The 23,709-nt window shown below is 46.7% G+C and overlaps 1 protein-coding gene across 1 annotated transcript in view; it reads left to right on the top strand.

The window, feature by feature from the left end:
* LOC146831261 (lectin-like) overlaps nt 1-1,076 on the top strand; it is a 56,154-nt gene extending 55,078 nt beyond the window's left edge. Inside the window, exon 6 of the mRNA XM_085605532.1 lies at nt 828-1,076. Within this exon, the coding sequence (XP_085461658.1) occupies nt 828-913 (86 nt within the window). The 3' untranslated portion in view covers nt 914-1,076. The remainder of the gene's footprint in view (nt 1-827) is intronic.
* Nucleotides 1,077-23,709: the final 22,633 nt, after the last annotated feature.

Raw genomic sequence — 23,709 nt, 5'->3', positions numbered from 1 at the left:
TACTCCAGTGTCTTTTTGGTGCATTCATTTTGGTAGGAATTAGGTGTGAACATAAGTGTGGGGTAAATGAGTTCATGCAGATGGCTGGTGGAATTAGTAGTTGAGCTACAGTGATTAGGTATTGCTAGGTTGCAGGATATGACTTTCAAAAAGGACCAAATTAGTTTTTTTAGATGAGGTAGGACGCAATTTAAGGTAATACAATACTAGAGACTAATACACACATGCATATGACTTACATTTGGCTGTATTAAAAAAGAGGAGGCATGCAGAGGATGGAAAGTATTGAGAAGTTCATTCAAAGATAAAGGAGAGGCAACAATGGGAAGTTTTAAGTCAAGGTAAAACTTTTTGTACAAGGTTTTAGCAGCATGGACTACTTTTGAGATATCAAATATTCTGAAGGTGCAAACTATAGAAAGAAGCATCATTATTTGCTTGTGAAGTAGTGCTTTAGTGGGTACCATTTGATAGGCCTTAGAATCAGGTGACTAGCCTGTCCGATTCCAGGCTACCCCTAGACTACCACTTCATCAATGACAGCAGGTCAGCTCAAGGGCTGGAAGCATAATTAGTGACTGGGCACTTATACAGGGACATATTGAGAACTTTAGACTATGCGTGAATGAAGTTGAAAACTCATGATAAAAGCAATGTGAGAGGAAATGCAGGTTAGGTAATGCAAATATCTTATAAAAACATCAACAAGAAGATTCGTCAATTTCTGGAGCGAATGTCGTCTGATGTTTAAACTTAAATTTTGTCTTTAGTTACATGGCATCCTGGAAAAAGAATGAAATATATTATGTCTTTTGTATCTTCCACAGAACCTGGAAGATGGAATGACGGGGGATGCAGCACAACCATTGCGTTTGTGTGCAAAGCAAATGACAACCTTGATTTTCCAGGATAAGCACCAAATCAGCTTTTTCCAGAAGGGCCACACGATGATATTTTAATTATTGGAAATGATGAATCCTTACTTATAATAATCACATGTCAGTATATAACTGGAGGCTGGAGTTTTTGGTAATTGAATTCTAAATAAAATCATAGCACTTAAACTGAAAACAAAAGCTGCTTCGTTTTCTATCTTCATGAATATATATTGTACGCTTTCATAGAATGTCTTCACTTTACCACATAGTTACCATGTGAGAGTGGGCTTGGATCCTGTAGGAACCCTGCAACAACTGAGGCTTCTTTCCTCTCCTGGCTACCCTTCCAGTACCAGGAGCTGGGAGAAGTCATTATTGATGTCAAAGACTGAACAAATGAAATACACCTTGAAAAAGTAAAACTGTTAATTTACAGGAGGGAAGAAAGGTCCAATAAATATATGTTTTTCCATACCATGGAGGAATTCCACACAGTAGAAAAGAACAAAAGATGAGGGGAAAAATCAAATAATCAATGAACCAATCAATTAACCAATCAAGTGGCTTGTATAGCGTGACTACTCACCCGTCAGGGTCTCACACCTTATACATTTATATATCCAGCAAAAAGATGAAAAGCAGTTCCAGACAGTATGCGGAATAATTCTTCCGCCTGGTCGTCAACAAAACCAACAAAGTCTCCCATATTTCTTACCTGCCCCAGCTCAGCACCAGCATGCAGATGTAGGGGTAAGACTTTGTGCCTTAGGGATTCAAAGCACAGGACGGCAGTGTCACACAATTCTCACTGAGTGCCTACAGTCATACTTTGCATGTCCTCCTCTGGGCTTGAGTTTTCAGTAACAAGTTAAGTTAAAGGATTTATATAGCGCTTTGCTGCCCCAGAGACGGGGCGTCCCAGTGCTACCCAAGTACACATTGCAGGAAGACAAGCAGAGGGAGAGAGGTTAAGCTGGGAATAACCAGATTTCTATGGCCTTTCGAAAGGCTAGATGGTTCAGAATACCTCTGATGGATACAGGTAGAGAATTCCAGAGTCCAAACACCAAAGCCTTAAATGAGTGGCCCCAGGCTCTTTCTCGTAGGACTCGGGAGGTACAGGATAAAAACTGATTAGCTAAGCACAATGTACGTTGCGGTAAGTACGGTGCGGGCATTTTCGCTAAGACAGGGGGCGCCTGTTGGGTCAGAATTTTGTGAGCAAAGTACAATGTCTTAAATTGGATTTTTTTATCAACAGGCAGCCAGTGTAGCTTAGGTAAAAGCTTTGAGACTGAGCAAGATTTTGGGAGAGCAAAAAGAGTGTGTGTTGCCGCATTTTGTACCCTTTGTAGTCACTAGATCCCAGATTTATCAGCGCCAAGGTAAAGGGAATTACCATAGTCCAGTCTCGATAAAATTGTGGCTTGGCTAATGGTCTGGCGAGTTTGCGAGTCAAAGAAACCTAAAAGTGGCTTTAGTCCTCGCAAAAACCCAAAACAAGCCCCCGCAACCGCTTTTGTTTGGGTTTCTAAGGATAGACCACTGTCAATCCATATTCCCAAATCTCTCACTGCCTCCTTAGGCAGGTGTGCAAGCTTTAACTCATCTGGCCATCATTGCTCCACCACAAATTACTGTCAATCCCAAGCAGTAGCATTTCGGAATTGCTGGCATTTAACTGCAGGCAGATTGCTGTCATCAAATCAGCAATAGCCAGCATGTCCTCCTTAAATTTAAAGATGTTATTTTTGCATTTCTTGGAGTAGGAGATAACCAGTTGGGTGTCTTCAGCATAAGATACTGATGTCAACCCTTTGCTTTTTGCTACCACCGCGAGGGGTTGCAGGTAGATATTAAAGAGCGTGGGACTCAATATTGACCCCTGCGGCACACAGTAATGGATGGCATAGTCCTGCAAACAGTGGGGTGGTGCAGTGACCTGGATCATTCTGTCATCCAGAAAAGATCTGAACAAGGCCAAGGCAGCCCCCCCAATACCTATCCCCTGCAGGCGGCGCAATAGGATCTCATGGGATACGTTATCAAATGTGGCACTTAGGTCAAGAAGAATTGGAGCCGCAGAGTTTTCTTCATCCAAACTGCTTCGAATTTGCTCCGTCACTGCCAAGAAAGTGGATTCGGTACTGTGGCGTGATCTGAAACCGTTTTGTGAGGAATCCAGTATCTCATTGAGCTCTACAAACTCTGTGAGGAAGGCTTTCACATGAGATTCAGTAGCTTTGGCCAGGAAAGGGAGCTGAGATATATGGCGATAATTTTCCGGCTTGGATGGCTCCAAAGACGCTTTTTTATAGCAGTGTTACTTTAGGATGCTTCCATGAGTGGTATGGATGCCGAGGTCAGGGATAAATCAATCAGCTCCCTACATGGTGGTAGAATATGTTTTTGAAATTTTCGGAGTTGGTCTGGTTTCATAGGATCAGCTGGGGAGCCTGATTTACCTTTAGTGCAGAGAGACTCAACCTCAGAGAGGGATGGTAGAGGGAAGGAGAACAATGTTCTTCCAACATTTTTTCCTTTGAGCCTTTGCCCTCCCATACAATCTATGTTGGCATTTACAGTTGGAAAATTATAGTAAATCTTCTCCACCTTGTTAAAAATATATCTGGCCAACTCGTCTCACTGATTAGTCGAGGTGATGGGCAATTGTTTCCGAATTCAAACTCTTCATAACCTTAAGAAGGGTGAAGATCATTTTTGAGGGATTATTACTCTCTTTAATTTCAGAGGCAATATACTCAGCCCTGGCTTTCTGAGTCAACTTGTGGTGCACGATACTGGTTTTTCGCTTCTAGGTCACATGAGCGTCTCCAAGCACACTCAAGTTGCTTGCATTTATATTTTGTATGGGTCAAAGACTGCACTCTTTTTCAATAGCTCAGTTTAGCAGGAATACAGCTGTCAAGGGCATGTATAAGCCAGTCCTGAAAAAGGACATTTGCTGCATCTATGTTAGAGGGTAGCTGGGGTGTATGACTTAGCAGCAGATCAGAGAAAAGGTTAACGTCTAATTTAGTGCCAGGGTCGCTTTAGAGCAGGCTGCAGACAAATTTGTAGTGGATTTCCTTGCCATCGCAGGGAAATAGAGACAAGGAAATGATCCAACCAACCCATGGGAAGAGGAGGGAAAACCTTTCTGGAGGCCAGATTGGAGAATACAGGGTCTAGCAGGTGCCCTGCTAAATGTGTGACGCTGGGAACACATTGCAATGGCTGGCAAGCCTCTAAATCTGCTAAGAAACTGACAATCTCCTTCTTAAGATCTTCCAGATGTAGGTTGGGGTCTCCCAGAATATTAAAATGTGCAGATTTACTGGCCAATATGGTGACTATATTAACCAGCTTTTCCCTTAAGACTTTAGATGGCCCTGGTGGTTGATAAATGAGCAAGCCAGAGATTGTAAGATTGTGGTTTAGGGTAATTTTAAAAAGGGCACTTTCACAATCTGGGATATCCTCCTTAATGAAGCTGCAGTGGTAGAACTATTTTTAAGATTATTGCAATGCCCTCCTCTGTTACAGACTCTATTTAATTATTTCATAGCGTAGCCCTGGGGTAGTGCTAACTATGCTTCGGCAGTGGAGCTCTGTGTCAGCCAGGTTTCCGTTAAGAACAACGCATCTGCGAATTCCTCTAGTAACAGGTCAAACACCTTTGCATGATGCTGGGCCAGGGACCTACAATTCAGGCTGAGAAACCTGAACTCAGATGTGTGGGGAGGAGGAATTGAGTTTAAGCCACCCAATCTTATTTTGAACGCACATTGTTTGCAGTTAAGGGGACCCCCCCAGTGGGGACCAGGCGTGATTAACACAAGTAGAGCATTGTGCCTTGAGGGACAAGAGGCTGTTAGGCGAGTATGAGAGCTTATGCCCATTTACTCCTGGCGCGGACAGGTGCGGAAGTGCTTGTCTTTGGCACACTTTTGGTGCACCAGCGGCGTGTCCATGCTGTGGCATACATCAAATAGCCAGTGGGCAACAATTGGCTCCTCCCGTCTAGCGTCTGATTGGCCCAAGTCAGCCAATCAGCGCTAAGCACCGTCCGTAAGCTGAAGCGTACTGCTCCTAATCTAACAAGGAGAGAGGATATGTGTATATGGTGCCATGTACACTCTGTGGCTTCTGCATTCTCTTCCTCGAACAGGCCTTATATGATTGTCTTCCCAGAGGCTGCACCAATGAAGAAAGCCAACCACAACCTGACAGTAACTTGCAAAGAGACTGTCTCACATAAAATATGGTTCTGATCCTGAAAAGGCTTTTTATCACTGTCCCCAGAACCGGTAGAGGTAGCCCAGAGCAAATCACCATGTACCATCTGCCACTCACAGACGAGACCCATGTGATTATTGCCTTGCAGAGAGCATGAAGATACCTACCACACACAATAAGAATGTAGAAAAGATGGATTGTAGTCACGAGGTAAGTTCAAGTAGAAGTTTATTGGTAAGTTACAAGTTAGTTCAAGATCCCACCAGGAGCTGCATCTTTGCTGCTCAGCCTACTCCCTCTAACTGTCATTCCTCCAGTCCACCAGGCACACCAACATTCCACACAGTCATCACGCATTCCAACATTCCATACACACATACTCATGCATACTGGCTGAGCAGCAGGAAATGTAAGTACAACACATCCTCTTCCCTTGAGAAATCAACAAACTATAAATAGAACAAGCATATAAGAGGGTAGCACCAATATGCAGAGGGCTTGTTAAAACATTGCATCCAAAAGAATATTTTAGGTGAAGAAAAGATGCAAAAAGAGGAAGGACATAGAAGCTGCAGAAAAATAGGTACATATTGCAGAAGAACAGAGAACGGAAGAATGAGTGAAAGTATACAGCAAGGAAAAGAGTGCAAATGAGAAAATACAAACATAACATAGCACATCCCCTTCCCTTGGAAACATAAAGAAGAAAAATCCAGAAATTGGGATAAACGAGAAACTGCAAATATGAGATAAAGAGGGAAAACATATTAGCAATTCACCTGGAAATAAGAATTTCAGATGGAAAATGAGAATAGGAAGAAGGCTATCCTCTAAACCACTATATTAAATTCAATTTTAGCATGGAAATACTGTGCAAGGTTGGGAGAAAAGTTGATACCAATAAGGTATATGATCCAAACCAGTCACCCATTTCAACACACCACGCACTAAAGAGGGCAAGGTGTAGGACTTGGAGAATGGAGGACACCCGCGAAGTGTAAATTCCAAACCATTCACACTGTTCTACACGCCACAACCATATAAGGGACACAAAGGAACCCATAATGCATTTAAAATAAATGCATACAAAATAATCAATTATAGGGTACACTGCCCCTTGCGCACCAAAATATATATAATGTAAAGGGGACACGGCCCATTGCGCACTAGAAATTTATGAAAAGGGTACACTGCCCATTGCGCACTAAAACATATATGATATATAGGGAACACAGCCCATTGCGCATTCTAAATATAAGAAAAGGGTACACTGCCCATTGCGCACTAAATATTTTAAGAATTGGGTACACTACCAATTGCGCAAGTATGCAGAGAAGAAAAATAAATAAATAAATAAAAATAAGTGTAAAGGAAAAGTAACCCACACTGCTAGGTAGAACAAATATACAGGAAATATACAGGTAATGCAAATGTTAAAAAGGGTAAACAACCCACACTACAAGGTAGAGCAAATATACAAGTGTAAAAAGGTTACCAACCTACACTGCTGGGCAAACAATCTATACTAAAGTTAGGCACAAATGCTGTTTACGGAGAAATCAGTGTAAAGGGTGTGCGCACCACCCACACTGAAAGATAAAAACAAGTGTATAGAGACCGGCTCTAATACACAACTACCCTAAAGGAAGCATCTAAGCTTAGTGCCCTGAAGATATCTAGATCGGCCAAATCATTAACAATTAAAGCTCACACTAAATGCATACCACGTAAGCAAAAATGAGTAAAAATACAGAATAAAATACAGTGTAAATAACAGATTACTTAGTGTACTGAGTAAGATAAGAACTGTGGTACACCTCCCCTTACACACCACTTGTCAAACACTTTAGAGTCTCATTCGAATTAATACATAAGTCATTACAAGCACATTAAATCGTAGTTCTAAACCAATAGTGGATGACAATATATGAGCATGGAAGGACAACGCCGGTGAGCGAACTCTCTCACCCGAAAAATATTGAACATGTCCCACGCCGTTTAATAAGTCCTTTAAATGTTAGGAGTTGGAAGAGAAACAACTGCACCCTCTGGCGGTTGACAACGATGAGGATAGTCTTAAAACATGAAAAGGTTGCCAAAAGAATTGTAGTACCAGATCACCTCGTCCAAAAATTTCCGGTGAGTTGCGCAGCTTGACTTCAAAACGTCAGTGTTCACAGAGACTGCCTATATGCTGGATTGATCGAGGATAGCGCAACGAGAGCACAGCGCAACGAGAGCACAGCGCATTAGTACTAACCTTGAATGAATGCAAAGAGTTACAGAGAATGACTATGAAGCAGACAGCAATCCCCAAAAATGATTCCTCGGTGTTGAATGAAGTCAACGGTCAATATAACTTTATTGACACGCAAAGAAAAAAAAACGTGGTTGGCAGACATCGTATTGTGCGTGAAATTGCTGGGCACTAAGGAGAGCGCCAAACACAAAATGGCGGCACGCACCAGTGATGCCGCGCAGGATGGCTCCCAGCACCACCGTGCTGCAAAGCATAATGCATTGAAGCCTTGGAAACCAGCAAACGTCACGGAGGAAGCACAGCAGCTTCGCTGGACACTGGAAAGCGGTAGGGCTGCACGCGCAGTATCCACACACAAGGTGAGCGCGCGGTGTGGTGATTTGAACTGGGCGATTAAACTGTCACATGTAGAGGGAACAGCTGGGGCCCAAATTAAAATCCAAAATTGGGCTTACCTCCATATTTCTGTAACATCACGACTTCGGTACTCATGTGAAGTCGAACACTTGGCAAACAAAGATCAAAAAACGTACGTGCAGATCTCGCCTCACCCACAGCGTCGCCTTAAACTCTCATTACGCTAAGAGCCCTTCGCAAAATTAAACCTTGCCATGCGTTCTTCTTTTCACCACTGTCTCCAAATGCCTCTGAATGTCGAAACGTGTAGCTAAACAAGAAAATATGCCAGACCTTGATGTATGCTGGTCAGCGCTGTATTCGTTCCTTCTAAAATATAAAACCAATAGGAATGTGAAGCGCCCTGGGTAGGCTGTCCAGATGGTTGAGGACACTGGTGGGATTTGCGAGGGCGTTCTTTTCCTTGATCTTTAAGTTGCTTTGCTTTGAGTAGTTTCTAGTATCAATACAGTTCCATAAAAATGTACATATCTTCACCTTCTGCAGTCTTGTCACGCAGGGTTTCTTCCAGATCGTCGCCAATGTAGAAAAGATGGATTGTAGTCACGAGGTAAGTTCAAGTAGAAGTTTATTGGTAAGTTACAAGTTAGTTCAAGATCCCACCAGGAGCTGCATCTTTGCTGCTCAGCCTACTCCCTCTAACTGTCATTCCTCCAGTCCACCAGGCACACCAACATTCCACACAGTCATCACGCATTCAAACATTCCATACACACATACTCATGCATACTGGCTGAGCAGCAGGAAATGTAAGTACAACAAAGAACTGTAGTGTTGCTGGGTCATGGGCCACACAATAGAGTGATCCGTGCACAGGGGGATATTGGTAAAACCCAGACCGCGTAAGAGCAGCAGTGATGGCTGGTGCACGCCAGCGTAGGATAATAAAAAAGCCTGGTGTGACATGGCATGGCTCCAGTTGGAGACCACCACTGGATCACTTTGTATATGTCGTCCTTTTGTAGGGTCTATTGTGGAACTGGTCTACGGCACCACAGTGGCTGCAAGAGGGCCAAAGTACTCATGTGTGCTCTCCCTTATCCTTCCAGCCTTTTGCATTCTCTTGCTTCTGCTTCAGCGGCTCCCAGCACCCGTGGTACTTCACCGATGGAGCCTCCCAGGCCTGAGAGCTGTCAGCCTGCTCCGTCTCTGCCCCGCCTGGGTCCGCTGTGCCCGAGGGTCAGGGTTCTATCCTCACATCGGCACATCCTGCCTCACCAGGTGATCACATCGCCGGCAAGGCAATGCGGCGGCTGCCTCTTTGCTGCTCCCTTGGGACTCCAGTCCCCAAGCTCAACCCCCAAGAGGCCGAGGGGCATCTTCGGTGCATGGAGGAATACTAAAAGATATCTAACAAAAATAACACTCAAACGTGAAAATTATCCATCATTGACACAAAAAAAAGAAGATCTCAAGGCACAGGATACTTAAGATGGAGATAAGGCAACCACCTCAGGACTCCCTGGCTAGAGGAGTGTCTCCACGTATCGTCCACTGGCAGGTTCCACAGGTCAATGTTTCTATTATTCGCAGTGTGCATCGCAACTGCGCCGACCCTCAAACCCGGACTGTGACCTCTTGGGACCCCTGATCTCCTCTGCTGCGCATCACACCTCAGCCACATGGCATCCATTCCTCCACTAGAGCCTTTCACGATCACTGCGCTTCCCCCCTCCTAAGCCACTCCCTGTAAAGCATGGGTGGAATACCTAGAGAATTACTTTGAAGCAATAGAGGTCCCTGCTGGCCACAGATACCCTATGCTTCTCCACCTAGAAGAAGCCGACGTTCATAAAATATAGAAGCCATTGGTAGAAGCAGATCCCCCGCACAACTACGCCACCATGAGGGATGCTGTCACTGCGCACTTTGAACCTTACACCAACCCAGACTATGAAAGATTCCTTCTGTGCCAACGTCGACAGCTACCAGATGAATTAGTGGATGTTTTCCATGGGCAGTTAAGAAAGCTTGCCAGCAACTGCAGTCTGCTAGATGAAGACAATGACATCCAGGCCCAGTTCATTCAAGGGTGTACCTCCTCGAAACTGCATGAGCATGTCTTGCAAGAGTCCTAAATGTCCATGAGACACATTCTAAAATGTGGGCATTCTAGGAAACTTTCCATTGCTCGGGCGGCCCACATGGACCCACACTCCTCTACCCCTATCTAGAAAGAACCAATTAATGCCGTCCAAAAAGGTGTGTGGTTAGGTAAGCCATATTCCGGTGGGCGTTTTCCAAGCCCTGCCAAACAAGGACCGCAAGCTTGCACCTGCAGATGGTGCGTAGCCCATACCCTCACAATTGAACTTGCCCTGCCAATAGCAAGACGTGCAGTGTGTGTGGCAAACACAATCACTTCTCCAAAGTCTGCCGCTCTTTGCAAGGGCAACGACCCAAAGGCCCATGGAAAGTGGTGCGCACAGTGGAACCACACCAAGATAACATGTCGGACGTCGATATGGACGAAGATGACGCATCGGTTGTCCATGTGGTGAGGAAGCTAGATAACTCAAGACTGCCCCTTTGTGCAGGATCAAAGTACAGAACCACCCTGTCTTTGCTCTTATAGACACAAGACCCACAATTAATCTGATGGCAGTGGATGTCTACCACAGCTTACCTGACCCACCAGCACTCCGGAATACTAGCATGCAGGTATACCCATTTGGCAAGTGCTTGCCGCTGCTGCTTCACTGCATATTTCAGGCAGACCTGTCCCATGACTCCACGCACTGAAGAGCGAAGATCTACGTGTCGCGAGACGGGTCAGGACTTCTGCTTAGTTGCCACACGGCTCAATGTCTCGACCTCATACAATTTGCCTTTAGCGTGCATGCATGTGATCTAGACCATCTGTTGCAGGACTTCAGCTGCCTGTCAGGTCCCGCCATCCAACTGCATATTGACAAGTCCATTGCTCCTGTGGCTTTCCACCTTCGATCCAAATTAGAAGTCGAGTTGAAGCTACTGGAGAAAGCAGGCATCATTGAGTGGCTATGAGGCCCCACACCATTGCTTTCCCCATCGTAGTGACAAAGAAGCCCAAGCAGCCAGATGCAGTCTGCATTTGTGTCAACATGAGGGTCCCGAACCTAGCGATCAAGCTAGAAAGCCATCTTACACCAACCATAAATTATATCATTGGAGAGCTGACGGGCTCCAGATGGTTATCCAAAATGGACCTCAGCTCCAGCTACCACCAGACCCCCATCCCATCACCGCTTTCTTGGCCCACTTAGGCCTGTGGAGATACACAAGGCTCAACCTTGGCATCTCCAGCGCCACCATAGTCTTCCAAAACATTGTGAAGAACGTCCTCCATGGCCTGCCCAGGGTGCTCAACGTGAGCAACGACTTCCTCGTTCACACCCCCACGGTTGAAGAACATCTGACTCATCTCTATGCCGTCTTCACACAGCTCAAGGAACGTGGGCACACACAACACCAAGAAAAGTATGAATTCCTACGGAAGGTCATTAGTTTCTTTGGGTACTGCTTTTTGGAAAAAGGCTTCGGCCCTGACCCCGACAAGGTAAAGGGCATTGAAGAGGCCCCGTCATCCATGTCAGGAGTCTACAATTTCATAGGCATGGTGACATGCTGCGGACACTTCATGAAAAACCCGTCAGACATCACCGGCCTGTTCAGGGGTCTCACCAAGTCATCCAGCCCATGGGTCTGGTGACCTGAGCAGGAAGAATCATTCTGACACACTAAGGCAGCTTTGTCTGCAGATAGAACTCTGGTGTACTTCAACCCCCAGAGAGCATCACAGCTAGTGGTGGATTCTAGTCCCACCGGCCAGGCGGCATTACTGGCTCAATGGAAGGAATGCAGGGAATGGGCTCTGCTGGCCTACGCCAGCCACACTTTCACACCCACAGACCAGCGCTACTCTCAAATAGAGCGTGAAGCGATTGCCATTCTATGGGACTGCAGGCATTTTTACATCTACCTATTTGGCCACGCATTCTTCATCATCATAGACCATAAGCTACTGATCCCGCTCTTCCAAGGATCATCGTCGAGGCCTCCCTCGAGGATTGAAGAATGGATCCTGCAGCTGCAAGAGTTTAATTGCTGTTGAATACTGACATGGCACCCGAAACCCTGTTGATTTCCCGTCGAGGCATGCCTGACCTGTTCCTCTTCCTGAGGCCGTGGAAGCTGTGGAAACCGAAGAGTATGCGAAGATGTGGATCGCTCCAAACCTCTTCTGATGTCCCTGATGGAAGTAATAGGCGTCATCCAAAGAGATGACTTCTTACAGATTGCCATCGAGGCAGTCACAACCAAAGATTGGCTGCTGCTGCAAAACGCAGCATCTTTCCACACAGAAGAGGCCCAGTCAATCCTCAAGGCATTGTATCATGTCCGCCAGGAGCTGTCAGTAACCATCCCATGACTTGTACTGCCAGAATGTCCTACACAGAAGGCAGCGCTTATTGCACATGAAACACACCAAGGCATCGTAAAGTAAAAGAACCGGCTGAGGAGCAAGGTCTGATTCTCAGATTTGGACCAAAAAGGCTGTTGTGCAAAGCTGTCCAGTTTGCCTCCCATGAGCTCACCCGGTCGCACAGCACCGGTTATCACTGAAGTAGGCCCCAGTGCCACATGGCAGAGAGTAAGTGCAGATTTTGGCAGTCTATCCGGATGACAACACATGCTGGTCATTGTGGGTGACAACTCACGCTATCCTGAAGTAGAAATCATGGCGACAACATCTGCTGCAGAAGTTATCCTGAAGCTGGAGAAGCATGGACAATGGACCTCCCTTCAGCAGCTCTGAGCTAGCGGAGTATCTGGTCTCTCACAATATCAAGCATCGCCGCATAACCTGTCTAATGGTCTAGTCTTCAACTTTCTTCTTTCCCGGGCTTTCACTTAGTATATAAGCCGCAACGCGAATGCAGAGGGGACCCGCGCAGAGGGTAAGTTGCTGGTGCGCTGAAGGTACACCAAAGGCAAGCCCATCTGCGCCCATTGCTTGGACGCCGCCAGAAAGTCTACATCTTTTCTAATGGGTAAGCAATGGGCAAGTTATCCTATACTAGTTCGCCGCTCACCATGATAAGGAATTTAAATGATAGCACCCCTTATTCAGGGATATTATCTCCTATGGATAAGGAGGGTCTGTGGCACTGTAACATATGCAACTTCTCCTGTGTTCCTTCCCCCTCTCAGACCAAGCTACACAGCTTATATCTCAATGCGCGTTCTATTCCAAAGCATGCTTCTTAGCTTTGGGATCTATTAGATACTACCAACTACAAACTACTTGACTTAGCTTTATCACTGAAGCATGGCTTCACTCAACTGCCTCCTCATCTATTGCAGTAGCATTCCCTGATGATTATAATTTGACTAGATTGGACAGGCAGTTAAAAATGGGTGGTGGAGTGGCCATTGCTGTATGTAGCCCATTCAAGATAAAATCCTTAGACTCCTGTTCCCCTACCTAGTTGAAAATTATAATCTTTCAACTAAAAAACTCTTCAGATTTACCCTGGAAGGGGGCCCTGGTCTACTGCCCTCCTGGCTAAAACAAAAATTTAAGTTATAAGCTTATGGAACGGTTAGCACCCCATATATTAGCAGCAGACCAGTTTCTATTCTTAGGGGCTTCAACCATCATGTGGACAATCAGTCTGACTCTGATTCTATCTGTCTTCTTGCAGATCTAGAATCCCTTGGTCTTTATCAAAAGGTAATTAGTCCCACCCATATCACTGGACCTACCTTGGACGCCGTGAGTACAAACTCCACCCAACATAGTGGTTGATCCCCCGACTGCTCTGGTGTGGACTGACCACTTCTGTCTAAATTTTTCTATACCATTTCAGAAACCCAGCGCTGGTTATTCCAATGGCTCTAAGCCTACCGGATCCTGGAGGAAGGTAGTTCCTTCCACTTGTTCCTCTGTATTTACTCCCCTTCCTCTGAGGGACTATGAAGATATGGATCTTACATTAAAGGTTTTTGAGGACTCCATAATGCAGGCTTTAGAGATTATTACTCCCGTGAATTTGACCACAAAAAAAAAACCTCCCGCTCCTTGGTATACTGAATCCATGTAGGAAGCATGAGCGCAAATGGAGTAAGTCTAAAATTGGATAGACTCAGCTTTAAAATTTCATTAGGAAAATATCTAAAAACTATGCAATACTGCAAGAAGGACTCACACAGTGGACAGACTCAATTCTGCAAATAAATTCCTCTAAAGAGCTTTTTAAACATTTTAAATAGTTCACTATTCCGACCACATGTAGCTCTACTATCCCAGCATTGCAGATGCTTTGCGATGACCTGGCAGCTCCTTATGAACAAAAGATTAATAATATCTATTTATCTCTTTCAAATAATGTGGCATTGAAAAAACTAGCCTCTTCTGAAGTTTGTGTTAACTCCCAGGCCTCCACCCTGGAGTATTTCAATCCCGCCACCCCATATCAAGTTTTGGATAGGTTACATAGGATCAAATCTGGGTCCCCATTGGATCGTGCCCCCCTTACCTCATTATCACTCTGGCACTAATCATTCTTGCCCCCATCACAGATCTATGCAATCTTGCGTTTAAGTTGGCAACTCTTCCATCAAAATGGAAAAATGTATGGATTAGACCCATTCTTAAGAAACGTTTGGCGGATCCTACGGTTATGCAAAACTATAGGTCTATATCACTGCTCCCTCTCATTGCCAAAGTTTCAGAGTCACTGGTAAACCACCAATTGGTGTCTTTTTTAGAATCCAACTCTCTGTTGGAACCCTCCTAGTCAGGCTTCTGTGGAGCTCATAGCATGTAGTAAGCACTAATGGAGGTCACCGACACAATCAGACTCACGTTAGACCAGTGGAATTAAGCTATGCTGATTCTACTTGATCTATCAGTTGCATTTGATACAATTTCCCACCCAATTCTAAGTCAAAGATTGGAGGAGATTGGGGTCAGTGGCAAAGCTCTGAAATGGGTGGAAAACCTTTTATCAGAACAAACTCATAGTGTACATATGGATTCTTATCACTCTATATCCATGGCCCTGGATAAAGGGGTTCCACAGGGATCTATTTGAGCCCTGCTCTTTTTAACACATATGTGACTCCCCTTGCCAGGCTTATCAGGTCTTGCAGCTTTGACACAATCTCAAATGCTGATGGCACTCAACTGATCATCACCATGGATCCAAATCCGGAACTTTCCAAAGTCAGATTCAAACTCTGTATGTTACAAATTGCATCATGGATGGTTGCTAACCTCCTTCAGCTCAACTCCAGTAAGCCGGAGGTCCTACTTCTTGGGAAGGCTCATTCAATCTGGTCCACGGACTGGTGGCCAACCGATCTGGGACCAACCGGAGACCAAGAAAATTGGTTAGAAAATGTGGATATCTTTTTGGAGGAAAATCTCTCTATGACCAAACATGTCAAATCCATTTCTGGAACTTGTTTTGGTCTGCTGCACATGCTTAGGAAGACTTTTCAATGGGCTCCTCTGAATGCTAGGAAAACCCTGGTCCAGGCGTTAATAGTGAACTTTCTGGACTATGGGAATTCCCTGATGGTCGGAATGAATGAAGGCCTGTTCTCCAGATTTCAGGTGGTACAGAACACAGCTGCCCGCCTCGTCTGTAATCTTCCTCCATGATCTCCATCTGAACCTGTGTTATGCTCCCTTCATTGGCTCCCCATAAAAAAGTGTGCTCTTCAAACTTATGTGTTTAGTTTTTAAATCACTACATGAGAGGGGACCCTGTTATCTTAAAAACAAACTGGAGCCCTATATCCCGGGACGTCAGCTCAGATCCAGAGAGCTTCTTCTACGATGCTCTAAACGTATCCATAGAGCCAGATATGCAGGCCGCACGTTTTCTTTTTTGGCCCCCAATTACTGGAATCAGCTACCCTTGCCCCTTTGCTCTTGCTTAAACCTAATCCCTTTTAGGAAACCCCTGAAAACATGGTTGTTTGATCTTTAATCACCTTATGGAACTGTAACTTGCATCTGACGGCTTTGGAGCTGAGAGATCCCTCGAGGATGATTCACGTGCCTAACAAATATATTATTATTATTATTATTATTGTTACTATTATCTCCCCAAGCAAGCAATGTTTTGGCTGGTCAGTGACGGATACCATTCCTCATCACCCTGCTCGGAAGCAAATGCCAAATTTCCCTAACCAATTGGACTTCCAAAGAACCTGCACCAATGAGTATGCCTCCCAAAAATGACGGGCTCGGGAGAGCTACATCAAGTTTGACGTCCAGGTACTTGTGAAAGACTGCCACCCAGGCGGAAAGTTCAGACTACCCTTCAAACTGGATTCATGGGTTGTCATTGACATCAAAGGTACTAGAGTGACGGCCAAAAGAGGCCACAAGTGCATTATATGGAACATCTCCCAGTTCAAGAAAGTCCCAGGGAGAGCTACCAACACGCCCATGTTAGCTGCCCCGCATGGAGATGCCACAACAAGCAGATCCCCTGACATCTAACACCGAGTACGATCCGGATCAAGAGCCAGGCGCATTCTCAGAGGAAATGTTCTCAGCGCCACCGCACAGCCCGTTTCAAAACACAGAGATAACACCCTTGGTGGCACTCAGCAGGAGGCCAAGAGCCTCCGACACCCCAAGCCAGATAGGATCTTCACCAGAACTCTCATCCAGGGGTGACCAAGGACGTTATCTGCTGCGGCCCTACATTAAGCCATCTCAGAACTACAAAGACTTTGTGTCTGGCCAACCAGAGAATGATGGCGGTGTTACGTTTGTGAGTAGGAACTTTGTACCACAACACAAAGTGAGAGTATGATGTGAAATGTATGTCAGGGTCTGGACTGTGGCGAAGCATTATTATTATTTGATGTTTTCTTGTACAACCGTATGATAAGTTTTGTATCTCCTGGCAAAGGAGGAAAGTAGTGTTGGTGGGTTATGGGCCACACCATAGAGTGATCCGCACACAGTGGTATATTGGTAAAACCCAGTGTGCGTAACAGGAGTGGTGATGGCTGGGGTATGGAAGCCTAAGATAATAAATAGCCCCGGGCACCGAGGGTGGCTCCAGTCAGAGACCACCACCGGACCAGTTTGTACATGCCGTCCTTTTGTGGGGGTCTGTTGTGGGCCTGGTCTAAGACACCACAATAACCATGACATTTACAGCAAATTCAAAAGTGTACTTATCTCTGCCTTCATAAAGAGACGGCTGTGATGGGCAAAGGATAATGTGAAAGGACACTGAGTGCTTTTGCATGACAAAGAACTCTGAAAGTGCTAACAACCTGGGGATCACCCTCAAGAATCTCTTCAGCAGTGGATTATTGGGCTTGGATGCATTACATGGCTGGAGACTATGCTCTGCTCCCATATTCCTGAACACATGGCTAGGCGACTGAAGGACATGTTTTAGGTGTACATGTACTATGTCCAAGGAAAGCTTACTTTGTACAGGGGACACACATATCATTAAAAGCCCTAATCATATTAGAAAATCAGTCAAGAGATGTCATTGAAACAATCATTCTAATGTCAAACTTTTCCCTAATGCCTGTAGTGTCGTGGGGCAGGTGGGTATTTGGCAATATCAAAACTGGATACTTGATCTTGAATGAAGAGGTGAACCCTCAAGCCTTCTTGATTATGTGGTGCATTGTTGAGCAGGCAAGGTTTTGCGTACACGAGGTGATATGAAGATTCAGTTTAAATGCAGTACAATAAAGACGGGATATCTTGACAAAATTGTTGTATTGCTTAAAAGAACAACTTAATAATACCGCAAATATAAAAATATAAATACCAAATCTATTTATTACCTGTTTGATTTATTGAAATCCTTACAGTAAAATATATACAACTGTGCACCCCCCCACCTTCATTCTCATGTAAAAAATATAAAATATAAACAGATCCACAAAATTGAGCTTTCAATAAGTGTTAGAACTGGGGGTCTCTAGATGGCAGAGGTAGGTACCTTTGACCAAGTAGGGACCCTTGCTTCTAGGCAGGGTAAGGGGGCTACACACCTAAATAACCCCATCTCACCTCCTTGGTAGCTTGGCACAAGCAGGCAGGATTATCTCAGAGGCAGTGTGTAAAGCATTTGTTAACGCATACAGCAATACAGTGAAAACACTACAGATGGACACCACACAGGCTTTATAAAAATAAATATTCTTTATACAGACTTAGCACAAGACCAAAACGACAAAAATCTACAATACTAAAATCAAAACTAATACTTTAGGATGGTAGAAATAGCTTAAAAATAGGTTATCCACTTAAAAGTAGTTGTTAGACCTGCCAGCCCTAGGGTGGTCTACCCCATTTTTTTTGCTGTAGTCGCCTCATTTTTGACGCCATCTTTTTGTTGGCCCTAGGTCTCTAGGCGCCTTACCACTGCAAAACAGTGCTGAGGTGCAAGTGCTCTCTCCTAACAACATGGCTGCCACAGGCCCCTGCTACTGCGGAGTGGCCATTGCATACACACACTCGTGGTTAGGAGCAGGCTGGGACATCTTGATACAGTATCTTTTCCATCCCGCCTTTTTGTCCCATAGACAGCTATGTGGAAGCTCCTGGAACCTTCCAGCCCTGGGAGGGATTATGCTTTGCCGCCTTTGCAGGAGGGTCACCTGACCTGGGGGTATAAGAGGAAAGGAGGGAAACTGAACTAGTCAGTTGGGGCAACACTGGACCTGGGGGATCCTCTGCCGGAGCGTAGGCGGTTGGGCCTAGGGGAGAAACCTACACTACTGGGACTGACTGAGTCTAGGCCCTGCTGTACCCAAGTTAGATGAGGGACTCTGCCTGCCTGCTGATCTTGACTGGTGAAGGGGTAACCCAGGGGACCATCTCCAGTGTGCTGCAGGGACCCACCCTGCCTCGGATGCCTGCCAACTCCACCCCCTTCTCCCCCTTCTAAGCCTGCCAGGGAGACCTGCCATCTTCTCCCCCAAGGCAAGTGCTGCCCTGGGAACCTGGACTGCCGCTGTAGCCCCTACAAGAACTACAGGTAAAGCGCTGTTTCCCCCAAGCGCTGTGCAGCTAGAACTGGGCCCATGTGGAAGAAGCTGTAACTGTCAAGCACTGTACCTGTCTAGCGCTGTTCCTGGCAAGCGCTGTATCTGCCAAGTGCTGTATCCATTAAGCGCTGCCCCTGTCAAGTGCTGTCCCTTCCTAGCGCTGTGCCCTCTGAGCGCTGCAAACCCTCCAAACACCGCCGCTGCCCTGGTACCGACGCCCTGGCGCCAAGTTGATGCGAGCGCTCCTTGCGGGAACCTCCGCCGCTGCCCAGGATCCTACCGTCTAGCGCTGGGCGCCTGGAAGTGCTAGCTGCCCAAGTCACCGCCGCCGTCCCCTGCTCCGCGTTGGAAGAAACGCTGTGCCACTGACACCGCCGCGGCCCGGGGAATCGCCGACATCGCGGACACCTGTTCTGCCATCCCTGCAGCGGCCCCCGACGCCTGGAGAGGGCCGCCGCAATACTGAGGAAGCTAGTGGTAGGCCATTGAAGCCAGTGCGGCCTGTACCACATGACGGGGTCGTCGGCCGCGTCACCCGCCACGCCCCGCCAGGACCGCGCCGCTATTGGGCCGAGTTGCCGCACCCCCCAGCGAGCCGCGCAGGGATTGGTCGCTGCGGGTGCGGCCTGACGGATCTGCACCCAGGACGAGGAAGATGGCGCGAGGCGGAGGTCAGCCCTGAAGCCTCCGGCCTCGCCCCCGCCATGTGCAGAAGCCGCGGGGAGCCCGCTTTGTTGGCACGGGCCCCGCCCGCCCTGGAGGTCCTTTGAAAAGGTAAAACCCCTGGCGGGAGGGCAGAGAGATTGCGTGAACCGTGGGGGCTGCCCAGTAGCCCCCATCGTCTGACCATGCAGCCCCGCGTCCGCCCCCCCTAGCCGGGGACTGCAACCGGGCCCGGCAGGCCCCCTCTGAACCCACAGAATCGAATGGCTGGGCTGCGCCGGTGCTCATACCCAGTGGGGGAGTGTAGCCATGTGAACTGGCTCTGATTTGTAAACATTTCGCCCATAACACCCCCTGCAGAGAATCTGTTTGCCCGGAACTTGGACACCTAGGGGAATTACTTGCTGGTTTGAGCCTTGATAATTTATTGATGGTAGTGAAGTGATTGTTACCTTAAAATGCGTTTACTTACCAGATTGAATTGTTTGTTACACTGAAACACTCTGGTTATTGCCTGTGAGGAATTGATGGTTGCCTAGAACTGCACTGATTTGTTTACTCTAAAGAATTGATTGTTGCCCTGCAATGCCATGGACCATTTAATCGATGAATTAAAGTTGCCCTGCGAATATCTGGTTAGCTGCTTGAATGAATTGGCTTCTACTTTGAATTGCCTTCATTTCCCCTGAATGATTTGATTGTTACCTTGGGGAGCACTGATCTATTGGCCTGAATGAATTCGCTGTGGCTTTGAAGTTACCTATAGATAAAGAATCTGGTTTTAACTAAACAACTTGGTGTGGTGTCCTTCATTGTGTGTGCGTCATTGAGTCCATGGGGGTGAGTGCTGCACAACTGCTTTACACATTGCCTTCGGGTGCCTTCCTACCTCGCGCCAAGCTACCACATTGGAATTGGTGACCCCAGTTCTCACAGTAGTCTTTAGCAACAGATAACCCCAAGTGGAGTTATCACGACGTCGAGGTAAAAGAAATCCTAAAGTACGGCGCCGACCGCGAGGTGCACGGCGTCGGGCCCGGACTCCAAAAAGACCCACAAAGAACAGTACCTTGGAAAAGCTCAAGGCATTGGGGAGATGCGGTGTCGTTGGCGCTGTGTGACATCGGTTCCTTGCTTCGGGGGAGGCGATGCGTCAGGCCCTCGATGCTTGCGCAAAGCAGGGGATGCTTCTGTTCTTTACCAGAAAGGGGGTGATGTCACGATTGCACTGAAACCACAGTTCTGTACGATGCTACAATGTCGATGGATTCTTGACCGCCCATGTCGAGGATTGGCCCTGCGATGATGTTGGCTTCGCAGTCGATGCGGCACACCAGCAGGCATTGGGCTTAAGTCGCAAGTCGGAGCAGGCGCTTGTAACGTTTTCCATGAAGCACAAGTCCAAGGCCTCCCTGGAAGTCCTGACTTCCCTTGCCCCAAAGATAAAGCAAAGCAGGCGGCGTTGATTATCAGCCAATTTAGGGCAACAGTACAGCAAATGCAGCCAGTTTTCTTTGCGATACGTACATAGCCTTGCGTACCCAGGCGGGGTTAAAGTCAAAGACTTGTATTACCATAAGACTCATGTAGAATATTTTACTATGGGCCTGGACTATCAGGGCATGATGAAAGTAGGCTTGTGCTTCCCCAAGATGTATGATGCATCCAATGACGTTGTGATGGGATTAGCATGAAAATGTGCGTGCTCCTTTTCAAATGGTTTCTAACACTTGCCTGTTGCCCGCTTTTTCCTGGCAGACAGCGGAATGTTGAGGGACAGCAAACTTTCTGCCTTGATCTTCAGGCTGATGATTGGCTGTCCAAGTCCAGTTTCCCGGGGGGAGCCCTCCTCCTCAAAGATCCTCCTCAGTTGGTGTTTAAGTGAGTCTTTTGGGGCTCGCAGGACCCTGATGAAAAACATTATTAGGTCCCCCTGGCTCACCAAGTCTGGTCTCCCGAGCCCTAGCTCCAACTTCAACCTCATTTTTCTGGCTTGCCGTGGGGCTAACAACACTGCCTTGTATGCCTTAGTCGAAGCAACTGTTAAAAGCCTGTCCAGGGCACCTAAAAATGCTGGATAGTCGTGTTTGAGGGCTGGGCTCAATTTTACTTTCAAGACTGTCAGCATGGGTTCTTCAGTTGAACTTAGTAGACGGTTGCTTAGGCGCTTCGATGTGTGGATGATGTGGTTGGAATTTTATACTGAGGTGCCTTAAATGAGCGGCCGGTATGACCCTCTCAGAAAGCCAAACACCAAGGTAGTTGTAAGCTGACGCTGTTCCTACTGGCAGGTCTCAGAATTGCCAGAGAGATTGCTTTTTGTGGGGATATTTACTCAATGCTACTACCTAGGATTGTTCTCCTGATTGTAGCGATGGAGTGCATCGAGGGCTCTCTGTAGGCCAGGTCTGGTGTGGGCCATGATAGCGTGTCATCTGCATAGTGCAGGATGGGAAGTCACACCCTGCCCAGCCTTAGGGTAACTATGCTAGTGCCTTGCAGGACAGCACCCAGATCTGCAGTGTAGAGATTCAATAGGAGTGGGTCCAAACCACAGCACTGTTCAAGCCAGTTGTTTGTGGCAACTCTGGGGATTACTGTGGTGGGGTTTGTTTTACCCTGAACCCATGTTTCCTGGTTTAATTATATAATGGCTTTGAGGAGCAGGGGTGAAATACCCCATACAGACAGTTTCTCCCATAGTCTTCCATGATCCACACTGTCAAAGGCAGTGCTTGTAGGTTATGAGGCAGCAAAACAAGGGAGGTTGCTTCCTTCTGACAGGTTGTGTAGATAAGTATCCGATTGCTATGATATTGTTCATAGTTGAGCAGTCTGGCCTGAATCCTGAGTGAAAAATGGAAGGATGCCTTTTTCCTTTGCCCAAGTCTCCAACTCTTTCAGGACAACTTTGGCATTAACCTTGGCTTCTAGATCGAGCTGGGCAGCAAGCCTGTAGTTTGTTGGGTTAGAGCGGTCACCTTTTTTATGGATGAGAAAGAGTATTGAACCTCTCCAAGAACTCAGCTTCAGTTCAGTGGTGAAGGCATGAATAAAGAGAGATGATTTGAAAACAGGGACAGTGTTAGAATCCGGGTTCTCTGGTTGGCACAGGTAGGTACTTGTGACAAGCAGGGAACCTTTCCTCTAGTCCGGATAAGGGGGTACACTCCTAAAATAACCCCTGCTCACCCTCTAGGTAGCTTGGCGCGAGCAGACAAGGCTTATCTCAGAGCGTTATAGGTTAAGCATTTGTGAACACATACAGTAACCAAGTGACAACATTACGAATGGACACCACACAGGTTTTCTATTAAAAACAAGGATTCTTTATATAGAGTTACCACAAGACCATTAAATGACAAAAATACACAATACTGTTACTTTAGATGGCAGAATGTTGTTTAGTTCTCTTAAGTTCTTAAATGCGACACTTTAAGTCAATGTACCTTTTAGATGCGACACGCAGGGCAACGAAAGTGTTGCAACGATGTTGATGCGATGAAGTTTTTGGTGCAAAGAAATAAAGACGTGAAGATCTTCCAGATGCGTTACGCTTCTCTGATGTTGCGAGAAGACTCGACTCGATGCGTCAGCTACAGCGGTGTCACCCTTTACGCGATGCGACGATAGTGGCCTTGGCAGCGGCACTCTTCTCCGACGGTTGCGAGACGCTTCCGCTCGATGTGATGTTGCAGCAGCGACACCCCTTTACGCGATGCGACGACAGCAGCTCCAACGGCGGCACGCTTCTCCGTGGATGTGAGGCGCTTTTCTTGATGCGGTGCAATGCGACAGCTACGATGGCTGCGACGGCGACACGCTTCTTCCTCAATGCGAGACTCTTCTCTTGATGCGGTGCGATGCGTCAGCTACGATGGCTGCGATGGTGACACGCTTCTTCGACGTTGCGAGACACTTCTTGGATGATGCGAGACATTTCCGCTCGATGCGATGCAGCAGCGGCGACACACTTTATGAGATGCGACAACAACAGCTCCGACAGCGGCACGCTTCTCCTCCTTGAGTCGCGCTTCCAGCTCCTTGCGACACGCAGTCCCTCAGAAGGCCCAACAACAGCAGCAGGCACTTCCAAAGAACTTTGGGGAGCTGGGGCAGTAAGTCTGTTGTTCCTGAGACTTCAGCAGGAGGCAAGCTCTATTCCAAGCCCTTGGAGATCTGTTTAAGCACAAGTTGAAATAAAGTATTTGTAGTCTTTCT

Source organism: Triturus cristatus, chromosome 5_1, assembly GCF_964204655.1.
Source record: "Triturus cristatus chromosome 5_1, aTriCri1.1, whole genome shotgun sequence".
Lineage (NCBI taxonomy): Eukaryota > Metazoa > Chordata > Amphibia > Caudata > Salamandridae > Triturus > Triturus cristatus.
The sequence above is the reverse complement of the archived record's forward strand: the minus strand, read 5'-3'. Positions and strand labels throughout refer to the sequence as shown.